Source organism: Elephas maximus, chromosome 9, assembly GCF_024166365.1.
Source record: "Elephas maximus indicus isolate mEleMax1 chromosome 9, mEleMax1 primary haplotype, whole genome shotgun sequence".
Taxonomy (NCBI): domain Eukaryota; kingdom Metazoa; phylum Chordata; class Mammalia; order Proboscidea; family Elephantidae; genus Elephas; species Elephas maximus.
Genome location: NC_064827.1, coordinates 107,567,564 through 107,589,948, shown reverse-complemented (window position 1 = coordinate 107,589,948; position 22,385 = coordinate 107,567,564). Strand labels below are relative to the sequence as shown.

The 22,385-nt window shown below is 40.6% G+C and overlaps 1 protein-coding gene across 3 annotated transcripts in view; it reads right to left on the bottom strand.

Annotated features, from left to right (window-relative positions):
• ERCC6L2 (ERCC excision repair 6 like 2) overlaps nucleotides 1-22,385 on the bottom strand; it is a 142,659-nt gene that overhangs the window by 10,170 nt on the left and 110,104 nt on the right. For 2 of the 3 annotated variants that reach the window (XM_049894848.1, XM_049894849.1), the window contains 2 exons: nucleotides 17,394-17,569; nucleotides 5,239-7,592 (listed from right to left, as the gene is read on the bottom strand). In XM_049894848.1, coding sequence (XP_049750805.1) covers nucleotides 6,677-7,592; nucleotides 17,394-17,569 — 1,092 coding nt within the window. In that variant the 3' untranslated portion in view covers nucleotides 5,239-6,676. Of the gene's footprint in view, nucleotides 1-5,238; nucleotides 7,593-17,393; nucleotides 17,570-22,385 lie in introns of those variants that run through there. The other variant, XM_049894851.1, reaches the window with a different exon arrangement.

The following is a 22,385-nucleotide window of genomic DNA, read 5'->3' as shown; positions in this document are numbered from 1 at the left end:
ACAGCCAATATCACTCTAAATGGAGAGAACCTGAAAGCATTTCCCTTGAGAACGGGAACCAGACAAGGATGCCCTTTATCACCTCTCTTATTCAACATCGTGCTGGAAGTCTTAGCCAGGGCAATTAGGCTAGACAAAGAAATAAAAGATATCCGGATTGGCAAGGAAGAAGTAAAGTTATCACTATTTGCAGATGACATGATTATATACACAGAAAACCCTAAGGAATCCTCCAGAAAACTACTGAAACTAATAGAAGAGTTTGGCAGAGTCTCAGGTTATAAAATAAACATACAAAAATCACTTGGATTCCTCTACATCAACAAAAAGAACACCGAAGAGGAAATAACCAAATCAATACCATTCACAGTAGCCCCCAAGAAGATAAGATACTTAGGAATAAATCTTACCAAAGATGTAAAAGACCTATACAAAGAAAACTACAAAGCTCTACTACAAGAAATTCAAAAGGACATACTTAAGTGGAAAAACATACCTTGCTCATGGATAGGAAGACTTAACATAGTAAAAATGTCTATTCTACCAAAAGCCATCTATACATTTAACGCACTTCTGATCCAAATTCCAATGTCATATTTAAGGGGATAGAGAAACAAATTACCAATTTCATATGGAAGGGAAAGAAGCCCCGGATAAGCAAAGCACTACTGAAAAAGAAGAAGAAAGTGGGAGGCCTCACTTTACCTGACTTCAGAACCTATTATACAGCCACAGTAGTCAAAACAGCCTGGTACTGGTACAACAACAGGCACATAGACCAATGGAACAGAATTGAGAACCCAGACATAGATCCATCCACGTATGAGCAGCTGATATTTGACAAAGGACCAGTGTCAATTAACTGGGGAAAAGATAGCCTTTTTAACAAATGGTGCTGGCATAACTGGATATCCATTTGCAAAAAAATGAAACAGGACCCATACCTCACACCATGCACAAAAACTAACTCCAAGTGGATCAAAGACCTAAACATAAAGACTAAAACGATAAAGATCATGGAAGAAAAAATTGGGACAACCCTAGGAGCCCTAATACGAGGCATAAACAGAATACAAAACATTACCAAAAATGATGAAGAGAAACCCGATAACTGGGAGCTCCTAAAAATCAAACACCTATGCTCATCTAAAGACTTCTCCAAAAGAGTAAAAAGACCACCTACAGATTGGGAAAGAATTTTCAGCTATGACATCTCCGACCAGCGCCTGATCTCTAAAATCTACATGATTCTGTCAAAACTCAACCACAAAAAGACAAACAATCCAATCAAGAAGTGGGCAAAGGATATGAACACACATTTCACTAAGGAAGATATTCAGGCAGCCAACAGATACATGAGAAAATGCTCTCGATCATTAGCCATTAGAGAAATGCAAATTAAAACTACGATGAGATTCCATCTCACACCAGCAAGGCTGGCATTAATCCAAAAAACACAAAATAATAAATGTTGGAGAGGCTGCGGAGAGATTGGAACTCTCATACACTGCTGGTGGGAATGTAAAATGGTACAACCACTTTGGAAATCCATCTGGCGTTATCTTAAACAGTTAGAAATAGAACTACCATACAACTCAGAAATCCCACTCCTGGGAATATACCCTAGAGATACAAGAGCCTTCATACAAACAGATATATGCACACCCATGTTTATTGCAGCTCTGTATACAATAGCAAAAAGTTGGAAGCAACCAAGGTGTCCATCAACGGATGAATGGGTAAATAAATTGTGGTATATTCACACAATGGAATACTACGCATCGATAAAGAACAGTGACGAATCTGTGAAACATTTCATAACATGGAGGAACCTGGAAGGCATTATGCTGAGCGAAATTAGTCAGAGGCAAAAGGACAAATATTGTATAAGACCACTATTATAAGATCTTGAGAAATAGTAAACCTGAGAAGAACACATACTTTTGTGGTTACGAGGCGGGGAGGGAGGGAGGGTGGGAGAGGGTTTTTTATTGATTAATCAGTAGATAAGAACTGCTTTAGGTGAAGGGAAAGACAACACTCAATACATGGAAGGTCAGCTCAATTGGACTGGACCAAAAGCAAAGAAGTTTCCGGGATAAAATGAATGCTTCAAAGGTCAGCGGAGCAAGCGCGGGGGTCTGGGGAACATGGTTTGCGGGGACTTCTAAGTCAATTGGCAAAATAATTCTATTATGAAATCATTCTGTATCCCACTTTGAAATGTGGCGTCTGGGGTCTTAAATGCTAACAAGCAGCCATCTAAGATGCCTCAGTTGGTCTCAGCCCACCTGGATCAAAGGAGAATGAAGAACACCAAGGTCACACGACAACTAAGAGCCCAAGAGACAGAAAGGGCCACATGAACCAGAGACCTACATCATCCTGAGACCAGAAGAACTAGTTGGTGCCCGGCCACAATCGTTGACTGCCCTGACAGGGAGCACAACAGAGAACTCCTGAGGGAGCAGGAGATCAGTGGGATACAGACCCCAAATTCTCATAAAAAGACCAAACTTAATGGTCTGACTGAGACTAGAGGAATCCCGGCAGCCATGGTCCCCAGACCTTCTGTTGGCACAGGACAGGAACCATCCCCGAAGACAACTCATCAGACATGAAAGGGACTGGTCAGCGGGGGGGAGAGAGATACTGATGAAGAGTGAACTAACTATATCAGGTGGACACTTGAGAGTGTGTTGGCAACTCTTGTCTGGAGGGGGGATGGGAGGATAGAGAGAGAGGGAAGCCGGCAAAATTGTCAAGAAAGGAGAGATGAAAGGGCTGACTCAAGAGGGGGAGAGCAAGTGGGAGTAGGGAGTGAGATGTATGTAAACTTATATGTGACAGACTGATTGGATTTGTAAACGTTCACTTGAAGCTTAATAAAAGTTATATAAAAAAAAAAAAAGCCTCCCCCAGTGGTTCCGACGTGCTTTGGGGGCTGCGAACTACATAGCCTTGGACTTGGAAGGGAGGGTGAATCTGAGTTTTTCCCCCTAGGGCAGAGAGTTAACTCCAAAGGGGCTCCTGGAGACCCTGGTGAGGCAAGTTAGCCCTCCTGTGGTTAACAAGGAAAAAGAGAGCTCTTCCCCATGTTGCCATCAATTCCATGGTGGCTCCAGTGCACGAGGGTGAGGAAACCAGGCCCAAGGCTTGTTCTTGAGCTTATGAGCCAGCCCTTTATGGCCTCTCAGAAACACTGGAAACAAGGTCTCATCAATGACGACTCAATGAGAATTAGGTTTGCTGTTGTTAGTTGATGGGCTATCAATTCCAACTCATGGTGACCCCATGTGCGTTACAGAGCAGATTGCTCCGGAGGGTTTTCTCTTGAGAGTAACCTTAACAGAAGAAGCAGATAGCCAGGACTTCTATTCCGAGGTATAGATGGGTGTGTTTGAACCGCCAACCTTGAGGTCAGCAGTTGCGTGCAATCAGGTAAGGAGCCTAAAAAGAGATCTGCACTCTTGGCTCTTTGAAGACATATGCCTCTTAAAGGGGCTTATAGGTTCAATGGCCTCCTTGGTGGGTCCTAGATCCACTGTTGACTGCATTTGTGACAGAGTGACCTATGGAACTCTATTTCCTTGTATGTAAAACTGCCCTTGAAGGCAGTTGATGCCCACTCTTTTGGATTTTATAGACATAAACTGAATGTGGTTACCAACTTTTTATAAAAGAATAAAAACTATGCTTGACTGTCATCATTTCATAAAAAGAGAGCTATCTATCTGAACTCAGAAAGGAAATTTCAGAATTTAAAAACTGCACACATTGAACTTTAATTTACAAATGCCCTTCGCCTTCTCATCTTGCCATGAACTGATGACAAGCTTATCACCAACTCATCCCTGTGAACCAAGGCCTCTTTGCCTTGAACGCTGAGGGGCAGCTGCGCCCCTTGCAGATGCCGTTAATTTACTTGAAGAATCGGTTTCAGGGCTTCAGAGGAGTCTTGAGGAAGTGCCAAAGTCTCCCTGCTATCTTGCCTCAGTTTCCAATATGAATAGCTGTGTGGTGAGTGCCAGCAGCCAGAAACTGTGTCACTACTCTAAAAAGAAGTAAAAAAGGCACATTGTAGCAAGTAGAATCATGGAAACTTGAAGTTGGAAGGTTTCTTAGCAATGACCTCATCCCTGTGGTTTTCAAACTAGTGGTCCATGGAGCCACAGGGGTGCTTAGTGAGCCAGCAGACCTCCATTTTAATTGCTGTAAGTAATCGAGGTTCTGATTAAGATGGATTCAGTTTAAAGAAAAAAAAAAAAAAACAAAAAAACGCTTGAACACTAACAATCCAGTCCACTTCTCATTCAAACAAGGGGAAGCTGAGGCTGGAAGAAACTAAGGGATTTGCCCTGGGCCACACAGTTAGTCGGCAGTTTGGTAGCATGGCACCAGTGGGGTAGGGGTGGGAAGGATTCTTACTGTGGAACCCTCATGGGGTCTGCCCCCAGGCTAAGCGGTGGTTCAGCCAACCTCTTTCCACTGCCCCACTGTAGGGAAAGTTAACCGTGGTGGCTGCCCTTCAAAACCTTCTGACAGACTGTCTTCTTTCGATACGGGGCTCATGGACTCTGCTTGGCACACTATTCCTGTGTGATAATAAGGACAAGTGTGTCCCCGACAACTGCTGAACACTAGTTTTTAAACTCCAGGCCTGCATTTTTGCTCCCAGTTTGACTATCGCTGGTAAAACTCTGTAACAGCATTTCTTTAATATTCGAAGAATTTAGAGAGAATATTTGTGTGACTATCACTTTATGATTCTCAGGTCATGTCTATGTAAAACTTTTAAGAAGTATTTTTATAAAGGATGTTCTTTTATTCAAATGTGTGAAATATACTGTCTCTGTATACAACAGGATGGCAGAGGCCCCTCTGCTCATCAGAGGTCCTCACAGAGTGCATCACATAGTGAGTGGGCTAATGGCCTCTACGTGCCAAGTCTTCCAGAGACCACACAGCCCAGTATTTTTCTAGAAAGGCCCGTGATAGCAGAATGTAGCATCTGATAACTCCGGACACAATGCAGCTGCAGAAAGCAAACAAAATGACTAAGGCTGTACTACCTAAAGCACTGCTTTCCAAACTGGGGTTCCCAACCATTAGTGGGTCTTGAAATCAATTTAATGGGTTACGAGAGCATTAAAAAAAAAAAAAAAACGAAAACAGAAAACAAACGACAACAAAAACAGGCCGAAACAGAAGAGAATAATGAAGTGTGTTGCACAGAAATATTGTTTCATAAACAGTTTATTTTCAGGATATATATGTATGTGCACAAATGTACTGGGCCCTGATATAAAATATATTCCTTACTTAGGATCACAGTTCTCTAGGGCAAAACACTGCCCCAGAGGAGAAGTGACTTGGCCATCAGTCCTTTGAGGGAAAAAAAATTTTTTTTTTCATTTCTGAGCAATTTCTCCACATCCTGGGTATGCCAAAGGCCCACTCCCCGCAGCATGGTAACAATGATCCCTGAGCAGGATCACTTCTTGGGTCACTTGGTTCCTTTTCTGGATGGGCAAATCCTCCTATCACAGCCCTGAGAGCTCAACTGGGGGAAAGGTGCAGCAGAAGCCTCAGGTCCCTGCCTACAACTCGCCAGGCACAATGCCAGGGGCTTTATGGACATGCTTCTCTGCAGACATGATTTCCTTCCTTTTACATGTAGCAGTGCCTCACTATACGTCCTGAGCTCCCAGCATGGTACACGTGGTACGTAGTGTAGGCACAACACACACATGCGCACAGCACACATGTGGGGGTGTGTTTCTAAATAAATAAATTCAACCATGACTCATTCTAGTTTTTATAAACCATATAAATTAAGTTCAACAAAATATAACAGTTCCAAATAAAATAAATTGATTACTCATTCTTCATACTTAAGAAATACAAAAGCACTATACAAATCTTTATTTATATTAATCAAATCATACTTGTATAAACATTGGGGCACTGGTGTTCTGTGGCTAGTGGTAGTAAGCATGTTACTTTAGCATTAGTAAGGTTATACAACTATTATAAAATTATTATTTTTACACAACCATATATATTCAGTACCAGTTACGGCTTTTATCTAAAATAACATAATAATCGAACAAGATACTGAGGGATAAGGAAACAATGTTGTGATTTTCCAATCGCTAGTAAGAAAGAGACATAAGAAACATCAATGTACACCTGGTTTTGCAGTGGGCATGATCTGGCCTATGATTTAACGGAATCTGGGAGAGTGAATCAAAACTTTTTTATACTAGAAGGACACCCATGGTGATCTAATTCAAAGCCTTCATCTTTCACATTACAAAATGAAGACACACAAAGGGTAAGTGGCTTATCTAAGGTCACATAATTATACAATAAGAGTGATGCCCCAGGTCTCCGGATTACAAATCTAGAATCTTTCATTTCATTTCATAACAGAGGTTTATATTACAATATGATCAAAGAAAACAAACGACACATGACAATGTCGCAGACTTAAAAATACCCTACAGTCAGGGTTTAATAAAAATACATGTTGACAACTATGTTAAGGTAATATAATTTGTGTGGGATACAGTGCTGTAAACGTCTGCGGCAGAAAGTCACTGGTGCAGTAATTCATTTGTATGTTTATGAATTATTCTATGCACTGGTTGTGTTTTCATCTGTATCACTTGAATTATATTTTTTTCCACAAAAACTTCTCATTTGATTTCCAAAGAGAAGATTCTAGCTCTTTTTTCCTTTTGGAGGATGTGGCAAGGGGTGCTTTTTCACATAAAGTCTCTATTACTGCCAAGTCGGTGAGCTTGCTAAGACTGTCGTCATTCTGCTCATTCAGTATGTCCCAGAAATCTTTTGGCCTCTGTTTAGCTTTTTCCATGGGCCCTGAAAGAACTTTCTTTGGCAGTCGTGTCAGGCTGTTCCCATGACTTTTAAAGAGGTCATCAAGAATAGAGGTGTCACCAAGTAACTCTCCCACAGAAGTGTTTCCTAACACTGGATTGTCTATCTTTTTGGTTTCTGACTTGAAAAGGCGTCCATTTCTTGAAACACCCGTTCTTGTTGAGTCCTGTTGGTCTTTCATGGTATTTTCTAACTTTCTCTCACATACTTCAGACTTACAGTTTGGGGAACAGGATGCTACAGTATCTTTGGATAATTGGCTTTTTATCTCTTGGGTAGAGCTGACAGTTAATTTCTTAGTTTTTGTATCGTTAGAAAACGCCTCTTCTCCACAGAAATCATAATTTTGAAACCTGACTGATTTTTTTGTGCGTATTTTTGGGCTGCAAATTTGAGAAATTTTGTTGGTAGAATCTTTAAAAGACAGAATTTCAGAATCTGACATTGCTTCCTTTATAAGAGATTCCCTTTCTTCAGATTTATTCCTGACTTTCTCTCTTTTCTTATGGGCAGATTTGGTTAATTCTGAGGCAGAATCCACATAAAAATCCTCCACTTCTGGATACTGAGAACCATAAAAGTCTCTTAGCATTTTCTGTCGTTCTTCTGATGTGGCATTAATTATATGCTCGGCAAATTCCTTTATAGAAGATACATTAAAGTAAGAAGCCATTTCTTCAAATTGTTTTCTAAAGATTTAAAAAATAAAACCAGTGGTTATTTTTATTACAATTTATTTTTAAAGAAATCATCAATGACATCAAATGTAGAGACAAAGCAATGTAAGTGTATTCATTTAGCATACATTAGCTTAATTCCGCAGTGAAAACGTGCTTTATACTAGCAGCATGTGACCTCCTCCTTTAGGCTCCTGAAAACAATATTCTAGCTCATGAAATCACCAACTTTCCAAGTTATTCTGATTTATACTACAAGGTATTTCCTGGGAGTGAAGGGGTCCCAGCAAGCTGTTCCTCCAGTCAGCCAATTTATTACTGGCATGAGAACCGTAATTTATATAATATGTATTTTGAAAATCTATATTGCATTCAAGTCCCATGAAACAAAATCATAAACAAAGGGTCTTAATGAATAGAAAAGAGAAAATTCTGAAAGTTAAGAAAGGAATTTGTTTTTCTTCTCTCTCCCTTTTCCTTTTCTTCTACAAATACAAAACAAAAATTTCCCATAACTTTTTGATGAGCCTAAAAGAAAGTTCTAAAATGAAAAACCTAGATTCTTTTTTCCCCAATTGGTCCATCTTCAGAGTAGACAGCTAAACTAGTAAGTGAGATGCTACCTGAAGAAGTGAGTTGCATTCTCAGTATATGATACTGATACAAGCCATTATATGCATGTGTGAGGAAATGAGTCTTCTGGAACGCCTGGTAAGATGGAGGCAGAAAGACACTGGACTCTGCCCCATCCTCTAGGTGAGCGTGTTGCTTTGCTGATGCCAGGTTTGGGTCAGGAGCCGGGAGGGCCTAATGTTTGCAAATATTCCTTTACACAAAATCCAAACATGGTGTTGCAGCACACAAATAGTTGTATAACTACATCTGTATTTTATACAACATTTCCTTAAAATATTCATTTATTCATTCAACAAATATTTATAGAGCTCTATCATGTGCTAAGGAGCCCCGGTAGCACAATAGTTAAGTGCTCGGCTCCTAACCGAAAGGTAGGCAGTTTGAATCCACCAGCGACTTGATAGGAGAAAAGACCTGGTGATCTCCTCCTGTAAAGATTATAGCCTAGGAAATTCTATATGGCAATTCTATTCTGTCCTATAGGTCACTATGAGTTGGAATTGACTCTACAACATACAACAACACATTATTTACTAGGCACTATTTTTTATAGTACCCTGGTGGTGTAATGGTTAAGAGCTACGGCTGCTAACAAAAAGGTCAGCAGTTCAAATCCACCAGGTGCACCCTGAAAACCATATGGGGCAGTTCTACAATGTCCTATAGGGTCGCTATGAGTTGGAATCTACTTGACGGCAATGGGTGTTTTTTTTTGGGGGGGGGGGTAGTAGGAAACTTGGTGGCACAGTGGTTAAGAGTTCAGCTGCTAACCAAAAGGGCTGCGGTTTGATCCACTAGTCGCTCCTCGGAAACCCTATGACGCAGTTCTACTCTGTCCTATAGGGTTGCCATGAGTCGGAATCAACTTGACGGCAATGGGTCTAGTTTGGTTTTTGAAGTAGGAACTGTACACCAGTGAATAAGATCCAGTTCCCTATCTTTGAGGAGTTTACAGTCTAGCCGGGGAGACAAATACTTGAAAATCAAACGAGGACAGAGTGACAAATTCCAGGATAGAAGTAAATACAGGGCCCCATGGGAGCCCACAGAAGGGGCACCTAGACCAGCGGATGGTAGTGGGCAAGGAAGGTCCGACAGGCTTCTTGAAGGAAGTGCCCTCTCTGCTGTCGCCTTAAGGACAAGTCAGCCAGGTAAAGGTAAGAGAGGAAGGCTTCCAGAAAGAGGGCATATGCACAGGCGAGCCAGTACACAGAGGTGTCAGGAGGCTGCCAAAGGAAGATGCTGGAAATCATGAGGGGTGTCCTGTGTGCCAAGTTCAGAAGTTTGAACTTTATCCTGTACACAGAGAATCCTTAGGGTAAATAATGATTTATTTTTAACATATGTAAGTAGAAGCTTTCTCCACGAGTCTATAGTTTGTTATACTGTGGTGACTTGTGTGTTGCTGTGATGCTGGAAGCTACGCCACTGGCATTTTAAATACCAGCAAGGTCACCCATGATGGACAGGTTTCAGCGGAGCTTCCAGGCTAAGACAGACTAGGAAGAAGGACCTGGCTGTCTACTTCTGAAAATACTGGCCAGTGAAAACCTTATGAATAGCTGCATAACATTGTCTAGTATAGTGCAGGAGAATGAGCCCCTCAGGTTGGAAGGCATGCAAAAACACGACTGGGGAAAAGCTGCTTCCTCAAAGTAGAGTCGACCTGAATCACGTGGATGGAGGCAAGCTTTTGGGACCTTCATTTGTTCATGTGGCATGACTCAAAATGAGAAGAAACAGCTTCAAATATCCATTAATAATAGGAACACGGATGGTACCAAGTATGAATCTAGGAAAACTGGAAGTAGTCAAAAATGAAATGGACCTCATAAAGATCAATATCCTAGGCATTAGTGAGCTGAAATGGACTACTATTGGACATTCTGAATTGGGCAATCATATGGTCTACTATGATGGGAATAACAAATTGAAGAGGAATGGTGTCACATACATCCTGAGGAACAACATTTCAACACGAATCCTGAAGTACAATGCTATCAGTGATGGGATAATATTCATATGCTTATAAAGAAGACCAGTTGATATGACTATTATTCAAATTTACATACCAACCACTAAGGTTAAAGATAAGGAAAATGAAGATTTTTATGAACTTCTGCAGTTTGAAATTGATCAAACGTGCAATTAAGAAGCATTGATAATTACTAGCGATTGGAACGTGAAAGTTGGACAGAAAGAAGAAGGGTCACTAATTGCAAAATATGGCCCTGGTGACAGAAATGATGTCCGAGATCACATGATAGAACTTTGCAAGACCAATGACTTCACTGCAAATCCCTTTTTTCAACAACATAAACAGTGACTATACACCTGGACCTCACCAGATGGAATACACAGTAATTAAATCAATTACACCTGTGGAAAGAGACAATGAAGAAGCTCAGTATCATCAGTCAGAACAAGGCCAGGGGCCGACTGTAGAACAGTCCATCAGCTGCTCACATGCAAATTCAAGTTGAAGCTGAAGAAAATTAGAGTAAGTCCACAAGAGCCAAAATGTGACCTTGAGTACATCACACCTGAATTTAGAGACCATTTCAAGAAAAGATCTGACACATTGAACACAAAACCAAAGACCAGATGAGTTGTGGAATGACATCAAGAACACCATACATGAAGAAAGCAAGAGATCATTAAAAAGACAGGGAAAAAAGAGAAGACCAAAATGGATGTCAGAAGAGACTCTGAAACTTGCTCTGGAACGTAGAGTAGCTAAAGCAAAAGGAAGAAATTACGAAGTAAAACAGCTGAACAGACGATCTCAAAGAGCTGCTTGAGAAGACAAAAAGTACTACAATGACATGTGCAAAGATCTGGAGTTAGAAAACCAAAAGGGAAGAATGTGCTCGGCATTTCTCAAGCTGAAAGAACTGAAGGAAAAACTCAAGCCTCAAGTTCCAATACTGAAGGATTCTATGGGGAAAATATTGAATGACATAGGAAACATCAAAAGAAAATGGAAGGAATACATAGAGTTACTGTGTATTGGTTGATGTTCAGCCATTTCAGGAGGTAGTATATGATCAAGAACCAATGGCACCGAAGGAAGAAAGCCAAGCTGCACTGAAGGGAATGGCCAGAAACAAGGCTCCAGAAATTGAAGAAATATCAACTGAGATGTTTCAACAAACAGATGTAGCACTGGAGGTGCTCGCTTGTCTGTGTTAAGAAATTTGGAAGACAGCTTCCTGGACAACCAACTGGAAAAGAGCCGTATCTGTGCCCATTCCAAACAAAGGTGATCCAACAGAATGGGAAATTTATCAAACAATATCATTAATATCACACACAAGTAAAATTTTGCTAAAGGTCATTCAAAAAGAGTTACAGAAGTACACTGACGGGGAACTGCCAGAAATTCAAGCCAGATTCAGAAGAGGACATGGAACAAGGGATAACATTGCTAATGTCAGACAGATCTTGGCTGAAAGCAGAGAATACCACAAAGATGTTTACCTGTGTTGTATTGACTATGCAAAGGCATTTGACTGTGTGGATCATAACAAATTATGGATAACATTGTGAAGAATGGGAATTCCAGAACACTTAATTGTGCTCATGAGGAACCTGTACATAAACCAAGAGGCAGTTGTTTGAACAAAATAAGGGAATATTGTGTGGTTTGAAGTCAGGAAATGTGTGTGTCAGGGTTGTATTCTTTCACCATACTTATTCAATTTGTATGCTCAGCAAATAATCCGAGAAGCTGGACCCTATGAAGAAAAATGCAACATCAGGATTGGAGGAACACTGCTAATTAACAACCTGTAATATGCTGATGACACAATCTTACTTGCTGCAAGTCAAGAGGACCTGAAGCACTTACTGGTAAAAATCAAAGACTACAGCCTTCAGTATGGATTACACCTCAACATAAAGAAAACAAAAAGTCTCACAACTAGACCAGTAAGCAACATCACGATGAATGGAAAAAGATTGAAGTTGTCAAGGATTTCATTTTACTTGATCCACAATCAATTCCCATGGAAGCAGCAGTCAAGAAATCAAAGAATGCATGGCATTGGGCAAATTTGCTGCAAAAGCTTTAAAATATTAAAATGCAAAGATGTCACTTTGAGGACTAAGGCGAGCCTGACCCAAGTCATGGTATTTTCAGTCACCTCATATGCATGCAGAAGCTGGACAATAAATAAGGAAGACCAAAGAAGAACTGATGCCTTTGAATTATGGTGTTGATGAAGAATATTGACTATCCCATGGACTGCCAGAAGAACAAACAAACCCATCTTGGAACTAGCCAGAATGCTCCTTAGAAGCAAGGATGGCAAGACTTTGTCTCTTTTACTTTGGACATGTTATTAGGAGGGGCCGGTCCCTGGAGAAGGACATCATGCTTGGAAAGGTAGAGGGTCAGCAAAAAAGTGGAAGACCATTGATGAGATGGATTGAGACAGTGGCTGCAACAATGGGCTCAAGCATAACAATGGCTGTGAGGACGGTGCCAGGACCGGGCACTGTTTCATTCTGTTGCACATAGGGTCGCTATGGGTCAGAAATGACTTGACAACACCTAATGACAACAAGTAGGAGCATTAATGCCACTGCTATTTTTGCCTCTCAGACCAGATTACATGAAGTTTGTGCCTCTGTTGATTTTAGTGGCCATCCATACTGCACGCTCACGATGCTCTTTGGTAGCTTCAGGTGAGCACTCATGGCACACAGTCCCCATGGCTCCTAGTCCTGGTGCGTGTTCCCAAATCCAGATACTATATACTCCTGATCAACAACCATGCTCGTCTCCAACAGAATACTTAATAACATAAGTACCAGCTTCCAAAGTTCTGCCCTGGAAACTGACAATGTTCTTGCTGGAAAGCAACAAGCATGTTCTTAAAAGGTTCCTGTTTTCACTTCACATGAGTGAATTCACATGAGTAAAGGGATGTTATTATTTTGTCTATCAATTATCTTCAAATCCATTTTCATGGCCTTTCTAATAAATATTTGTGTTTGTAAAGATGAAATAATTGGCAAAGTTACATGCTGATGTCCTTTATTTATCTAAGACTTCGTAGTGTCTCAGCAGCTGCCAAACTAACTTCACCTTTGCTGTGCTGCAACCATGACCCAACCCATGACCCAGCAGTTTGTCACCTCTAAGAGAAAAGCTGCTTCTTGTGCCACGTTATCTGAGTGAGTTATGCCATGATGCTGCCCTTTACAGGGTGAGTTACGATTATAATTCATTTTATTTTTGCCTTCTAACTCGCTTTCCTAATTCTTGGTCTTCAAAAGAATGTCTCTGAGAATTTAAGGAACTGCATGCTACCATCAGGGTATAAGCTACCCACTCTGTGAGGAAAATTTAGTAAACCACGGTAGACACCCATAAGCTACATAAAGAAAGGAAAAAGAATGGACCCCAAAGGTGGGCATTTTTCTGCAATTGCATCAGAGTAGTTATTATTATGGATAAAATTCACATTTGTCTCCCCTTTTCTTGAAGAACTGGGGGAAAGGAGGTGGAATGCAACTAAAACCGTCTCTCTGTCTAAGTCTTCTGAAGTGAAGGGAACACTGAAAAAACTTCATTCAAATGATTCACGTGGCTGCAGCACAGTACAAATTCTTGATTCTATAAACCAGCATGGTTAGCGGGAAAGAAGAGATGTCAGCAGTGGGATAGTGTTCCCTAGGTCAGGTGTTGGCATTCTAATATTAGACACCCTTCAGCTTTCTACTCAGTATGAGCCATTTATTCCCTAAGCTGGGTAGAGAAAAAGGAAGGGAGGCCAAAAAGAATCATTGTTAATACTTGTATTTGATATATAGTGTCAAAGGGGACGAAGAGACACGTGCTCCTCAGATCGGTAAAATGTATGGTGGGCCTCCTAGCAAAATAATTGCCACCAAAATTATGGCTGCAGATCTGCTTGGGAGGAGATGTGTTGCTGCAGCAGGGTTGGGAGGTGTTCACGTTTTCTGTGCCAATGCAGGCGTGGGGTCATGCTCCAGCTGCCACACCACCACCAAGTGTGGCCAAGGGATCAGCCCTTCTCCTGGACTGCTGCTTTCCAAAGGGGCCAGTTGCCTGAGAGCTGCCATACCACTGAGGGAAGCATTTTGAACCCACAAAGCCAGCACCCTTTTCCCAGAGTCCTCAGAGACCATCAGGACTAACCGAAACACACCTCCCATCCCTTCTTACCTCAGGCACTACCTCTCAGTCATCTATCACCGTGGGCTTCTCATCCCCTCCTGATCTCTACCTGCTCTCATCTGATCCAAACCATTCCTCAGTGCCCCTGGATCCAGGCTCTGATCTACCACCGCCTGTGTCTTTGGTTTCTATGCTGAGCAGCTCCTCTGCCTCCTGGTCATAACTCACCCTTGGCTGTCTCCTGAAGACACTGCCTCCTCCCATGCAGCCCTCTTACGACAAGGCTCTTGCCTCCTAAACCTATGCTTCAGGCTTTGCTGTGCTGCTTCCAGACCATTGTTTTCTCAGAAAACATCTTCCCCTCTTTAAGGTTTATGCCAACCAGCTAAACCGTTCTCTGCCCCATCTTGTTAACTGACCCTTTAGTTGCTTCCTGCTAGTCACTGAACGCTCCATATCCTGGATTAATCTTGCTTTCCACCCCATCTCCTGGATAACGCCAATATCCATGTGGATGTTACGCCCAACACCTGGCCCCTCAGCTTCTCTAACCTCGCCTCCAAAGACCTGTCTCAACTGCATGTCAGCCCCCTTCTCTGAAGGTCACATACCACTACCCTTGTCATTACTGTCAACTGCACAACTTCCAAAACCCTGAATTCAATTACTGAATGTTCCAGGTCAACTGCTCAATTACTGCCCCCCACCCGCCCCACCCCCCCAAACAACAACAATGCAATATAATTTTGTCCTCACCAAGCCCTCCAACTCACTGACTCTTCTGCTTTCTCACTATCCCTCAGCCTCCCCCTGTCTAGCTTAGGAGCAGCTTTATAATCACTCCTTTGCAAATGCCCCTCAGCTTCCTTGCTTCTCTCCCCCTGCACTGTAACCCCTGGTAGAAACCAGCCATCTCCCTTTCTGTGTCTGCAATAGGGCAATTGAAGTTTGCTAAATAATATCTGTACAACTGGACAGATGGTTTTACTGAAATTCATCTCAAACAAGGACTTAACATTCCCCAGGAATTCTAGTCCTACTAAGCTTACTTTTATACTTTATAAATGAGTTATTTCATAACTTCTCTCACCCTCTGAACAGACGACCTCCGCTCTCCATTCACTCAGGAAACAAAAGCCATCATCTCATCACCTCTGTGCCCGTCTTCGTCCCTTCTCTTGCAATGCCTCCCAAAGGCCAGATGTTGCCATGCCTGCATCCCAACCTTTCCTGCCTCTAAGACTTCACTCTTTCTATTATCACTTCTCTGGCCTGACCTCTTTCCCCCCCATTAGTCATTTCTCTCAGCATACAAACAGGGTCCATTATATTCCGAACTTTAAAAAACTGACCCCTGTCCCCACGAATGCCCCCAGCTACTGCTATTTTTCCCATCCAAACTCAAGAGAGCTGTCACAGGGTCTCCCTGTTCACTGTTCACCCATCTTACCTGGCTTCTGCCTTCCATTTCTCGGGAACTACTCCTGTCAAGGCAAGCAAGGACCGCTCTGTTGCCAACTCTGGGGGGCCCTTTCCAACTGCATCTTATTCTGGGTCTCAGAAGCATTTGATAAAATTAAGTCCTCCTTCCTTTTTGAAACTCTCACTTCTCTTGGGCTTCAGAACCTACATGGTGTCTCCTGTCCTGCAGGCCCCTCTGCAGGCTGTCTGGCTTGGAGGAGTGGCCACACCTCTAGGCTTAGTCCTGGGGCTTCTCCCCTCCTCTCTGATTCCTCCCAGATTTAGACCTCCAGTCTTCAAATCCCACTGCCTATCTGACATTTCCATGAAATCCCAAACTTCATATGAGCAAAAGAGAACTCTTGATTTTTTCTTCTACTTCAGGCTTGTTTCTCTCCTAGTTTTCCCCAATTAGTAAATCCACTCAGCTGCTCAAGACAAAAAGTTGGTAGTAATACTGATTTTTTCTTTCTTCCTCACTCCCAATTAGTCCATCACCGAATTTTTATACTCTACCTTCAAAATATTTTATTGAATTCATCCATTTCGTTCTATCTCCAACCACTCTGGTCCAAACCACCATTACCTTGTTTCTTATGGTCTCCCCTCATCCACTCTGCCCTCTTCCACACTGAAGCTGCAATAATCTTTTAGAAACAGAAGTCACATAATGTCAGGCTTCGAAAGCTTTCTACTGCACTTGGGACAAAGTCCAAACTCTTTTCCATGGTGTCTAACGCTTTGCAAGCTCCAGTCTCACTTATGTCTCTACCTTTATCTCATGCTACTCTCTACTTGGTTTATTATGCACCAAGTATGCTGGTCCTCTTTCAGTTCCTCCAACACACTGGACCTCTCCCCTCCACAGAGATGCTCTTACTGTGGTCTTTCCAACGCTATCATCAGATCTCAACTTAAATATCATCTATGCAGAGACACTGTCTCTTATATCCAATAGAAAGGTGGTTGCACTCCTCCCCCTCCCATTATTCTCTATCAAGGTAGCCTATTTTTTTCCTATAACATACTACTTTAAAACAATTTAATTATAAGTTTTTTTTTTTTGTGAGCTCTATGTCTGTTTTCACACTGTATATTCAGTTTTCACACTGTATATTCACCTGGCACATATTAGGGGCTCAATAAATATTCAATGAGTGAATGAATAAAATGTACTGAAGTATTTCATTTCTCTATTATAAAACAATTTCACTTTTTATCAAATCATGGATTAAAAATACAAACACACCCATTGCTGCTGAGTTGATTCTGACTCATAGCCACCCTACAGGACAGAGGAGAATTGCCCCATAGGGTTTCCAAGGAGCAGCTGGTGGGTTCGGTTAGCAGACGAACACTTAACCACTGTGCCACCAGAGCTCTGATTAGCCTTCTAAAAACACCTAAAACATTTGGAATTTAGCTTTTAAAGTACAAAAATTCATATTTTTCTGAAATATTCAGATGCCAGGTATGGTCATAATTCAAACAATTTGTATATTTTACTAAGGAGTTATATTTATTTTGAGAATTATTCTTAAAGCCCAGTGTCGTCTCAGAAGACATACCTACGAATCCCTTTTGGTGTTTCTCCAATTATGAAGGTGGTCTGGTCTGTATGGTAGACTTTTTTCTTCTTCTGGGTTACGGGGTATGAAATATAAAAGGGAAAAGAGATGCCTCCTTCACCTGGTTGTTGGCCTTTCTTTGTGTGTGTATCTTTCTTGATTTTTTCTTGATATGTCTGAAAAAAGAAAAGGAAGCAAAAATTAAGCCTGAAAAACCATTTTTGGTAAAATAATGAGACTGTCTTACTTTTGCCCAATATTCTTTATAATCATATATATGATTACTGAAATTATTATGTCAATTGAAATCATTATGTCAAAAGATGTTACTACAGCTTTAAAAAGGAGATACAGGAGCAAATTACTTTCACATCTTCTTTCATATAAAGGCAAATGGCAACAATATGATGTTTCTATTGTCAAGACAGCGGGTGTACCCATGCTGACATCCACTATCCCAAATAAGGATATAAATTCATGATTATATAATGATGTCATAAAAATGTAATATCTGAATTTCTTAAAACTCAGTAATTTCTCTCAAAGTTATTAAGCATTCTTCTGGTTATTTAATTTTATGTAAGTAGACAAACTTTTAAAATAACAATCTTTATGAGAAAATTAAATAAATCAGAAACTAGTTTTATAATCCTCCTTTTCAGCCTCCACTGGGTTGCACGAATATTTAGTGATTTTAAGATGTTAACTGCAGCTGGTTGAAATTATAGAATCATATTTACTTTACAGACTACAAGTTGTTTGCTTAATGTAAATTACTAACTACAGTGGGTCAAGGAACAAAATCATTTTAAACTAAACCAGTTGCTGTCAAGTCGACTCAGACTCATGATGACCCCATGTGTGTCAGAGAACAGTGCTCCACGGGGTTTTCAGTGGTTGATTTTTAGGAAGTAGATCATCAGGCCTTTCTTCGGAGGCACCTCTGGGTGGACTCGAACTTCCAACCTTTCAGTCAGCAGCCAAGTGCATTAACCATGTGCACCACCCAGGGACACCAATTTCCCTGAGAAGATGGTATAGTGAACAATGTGCAAAGTCCTCGTCCCATTCTAAAAAGAGAAATATGGGATATAATCTGACAGCAACGAAAAAATTATATTTGAAATCAAAAGCAAGAAAGGAAAATGTCTAGGTGCCAAAAACAAAGAAGTAACTCAAAGTGAGCGGGAACTGAAGCTCAGCAGCCCCAAGGGTCTAACGTTACAGTCTGCAAGGCCCTGTGTATGAGACGGGGAGATGGAAGTGAGTTATCTCCTTGCAGTAGGAAAAACACAAACAAACAAAAAACCCAACAGGAGCTAAAAAGGTAAATTAGACCTTGGAAAGCCCAGGCTGGGGACACAGGAGAGAAGCAGGCTACCTTCTTCCTCTAGACAGAAGGATTCACTTCCAGAACTGCCAGCTTGTGCCATCTGTGGAATGTGATTTTGCACCATCTGTATGGTATGGAAAAACTAAGCAGAAAAACTAACATAAAAAACCAGGCCAGAACCAGCGAAAACCACAGGTCTCAATCAGGGGTGAAGAAAAATATACCACAGGAAGACTTCATAATCCAGAGAATGCTTGTGATTTCAACGGGGGGAAAAAACTCTCATGGAAGAGGAGTTCAGACCCAAATTATAAGGAACATATGAAAACCACCACCATGTGAGAACCCATACCTGAGGAGGTACAGGTGATAAGGTGATATGAAAGAGACCTTCAATCATTAGCACACTCAAAAAGATAAAGGAAGGAACAGAATCCACCAGCAAGGACTGGGTATTATAGGGGCAGATATGAAAAAGAACCAAATACAAAGTCTAAAAAGGAAATGCAGTTTTGAAATAAAAAAACAAGAAAAAAAAAACTCAAAAATCTAGGCTGAGCAGCAGAGCCAGCAGCAGCTTCACGGTAATAGTTGATAAACTGGAAGAATTACTCAGAATGCAGTGAAGAGAGGGAAAAAGGAAATAAGAAAGAGAAATTAAGATAGGGGACATGGCAGATTTCATACCAAAATTTCTACAATGCTAGAAATCCAGAACTGAAAAGAGTGAAGAGATGATGCCAAAGAGATAACAGTAGAGAACTGAATGTGTGAATATTTCAACTGAAAGAGAGGAGAGAAACCCTAGTAGGAAAAGTGAAAATAAATCTGTACCTCGTTAAATCACAGGTAAAGAGACTATCTTTAAAATACCAGACAGAAAAGACAAGTATCCCACAAAGAAACGACAGCAGACCAACAGCAGACTTTTTGTTAACACCAGCACCACCAGAAGACAGCGGGATAATACCGTCAAAGTGCAGAGGGAAAACAACTGTCAACCCGGAATTCTGTGCCCAGTCAAAATATAAGAAATTATCAGACATATGAAGACTACTGGAAGACAAAGACTGTTGCCAAACCAATGCTACTGAAGAATGTACTTAAATGAAAAGTTACTTAGAAGTAGTAAAATATAAGAAGACATGGTGAGCAAACAACAACAAAGGTTCCCAGTTTTAAGAGAAATTAGAAGTCAGTTGAGAAAAACAAATTAATTGTATAAAAGTTTGGATGTTGTAAGAGTAGTAAGTTAAGATGTAGCAAAACGAACATTTCCCTAAGTGACCCACCACCAAAGTAGGAAGATAATATATTTTATTTGTGATGATATAATTATTTTTCTTCGGTTAAAGTGATTCAAGTGGCACACATCAATGAATATGAGTAAGGAACGGCTTTTCATTTCACAAATATTTACTAAGCACCTGTATGTCCCTGGCACTGTGCTATGCAGCTGAGTAAGATACAAAGATATTTAGATATACAAAGAGGTCCGTACCCTTAAGGGATTAAAAGTGACAAGTCCTATTTTTTAAAAAGATGGTATATTTAGCTTTTTTCTTTTTCTTATAAGACATTTACCTTTTTAACTTATATTCAGGTTCATATTATTGAAATAGGCAAAAAACAAAAAAACAACAAAAAAAACCTACACGTTCTTTAGTAGGAAATCAATTCTAACTAAAGTGAATTGTCTTGGGAGAATGGTCTGCCTTTATGCTTCCCATCCAGGTTATCTCAATAAAGGCCTTGGGCTCAAGATCATTCTCTGATAAAAAGGCCAGGAATTGGGTCGCCTGCTCTTTCCAGTTTCTTCTCTTCACCACAGACGCCCTTCCCCCTGTTCTGGGCACACGATAACATTCTCTGTCTTTTGCACATGCTCAGGCACCATACGGTACCTGGCTAACTCCACTTCTATATCTGTTCCTGGCATGGAGGGAAGGGGGTCTCTTGTGCTACGTAAAAGACCGACCTCAGGGGGTGGACTGAAGAGGAAACGAGCTTTGTGAAGCTGAACATGGAGGGAAGAGGGTCTCTTGTACTATGTAAAAGACTGGCCTCAGGGGGTACACAGGTGCCCTCATGCAGTCTGCCAGTTCACTACAGTTTGCATTCTTATGTAAGCCCCTGGCATAGAGCCATTATTGTCCACCACCACTATAAAACCTCTGCCTTTCCGCTGGAGGGTGCAGAGATCTGCTTTGGTCCTGTGGCCGTCAGGGACCCCTCAGATGTAAGTCTGCCTGGTAAAACTCCTTTGCCACCACAATGGAGTTGCCTGCCTCTTTCTTCCGTCTCTTGGCACCTTCCAATTTTAGAAGCTAATTTTAAGTTACTGGTCCACGACTGGACAAACTGATTTATTCAAAAGCTACTGTGGCTCAGGTGAGCAAATGCAAAATATCATGTGGCCAGGGTGAACTAGTCAGCAAAGTACTGTCTTTAAAGATGTCTCTTCCTAAGACATGTCTTAAAACATTAATAAAGAAAGGAAAATATTTGATTTTTAAAGACAAGTTTGAAAGAGATTAGATGCATTTATTTTTCCATTATAAGAAAACAAAATGAACATTAAAAGTTCCTAATAAAAAGGCTCATGAGACTTTATTATCTTAGATGATCTTCAAAACATAATTACCCATTACTGTAAGGAGAGATAAAATGTTTACATGGGGATAAGGGGTGTAAGCAGAAAAAAGAGAAGGAATTCAGTTAACCAAAAACACTCTCTCCTCATACTCTGCAACTTCAGAAGTCATGAGAAATACTTGCGCCAGGCAATGACAATTTTCAATTATTTACATAATTGCTTTGGGTCTTTCTGACCCTGGCAGCATTACACAGTTCATATTTTGTACAGGTAAATTTTTCTTAAATCGGTTTTATAAATCATTCAAGAAAATTCAGCTTTTCCGACTGCAGCTATCAGACATGCAGATCTTTCATTTTTGCCAAATATTCCACATTTTAAAACCTGATAATTTTAGGCAGTGATAAAAGGGAGTGAATCAGATTCTTCCCTCACATGGGCTTAATATCATGACTTTTATTTAAAAAAAAATCTATTAAGTTTCAGGTTTCCTTTAACACTATACTGAAACAAAGCTGTGATGCAAAAATCTGCATTTAACCTGATTATATTAGACCTAATCAACTGTACATAATTCTCAGCTTTAGTGTGAGTTTTAGATTTACATTGATTCTATCAGGTACATTCCTCATCTTCATTTAGACCAACAGTATGAAGCATTCGAATACCTGTTGATAAGACTTTTTTTCCTTTGAACTAAAAAGAGCACTCTGTATTTCAAGGCATAAGATCTAAGTCAAGTTGAGTTATTTTCACTGAACCAATAAAGTTATCTACTGAAAGGTTCAACTAAGAAGATACAGATTTTCAATACGAAAAGGTGAGGGGAAACAACAACAACAAAAACCCAGACTCTAAAAAATTCGCAGTTGGCAATGTATTTAAAAAAGGAAAATTCTTCCTACCTCACAGCCATATAATTACATTAGCATTTTTCTATTTCCTCTGCTACATATAAAATCTATCTTTACATACTAGGAAATGAAGAAAAACTTTTCTATTAATATTCTATTAAGTTTCAAAAAAACTAGAAGCAAATTACTGAAAAAATGGAGAGGGCAGC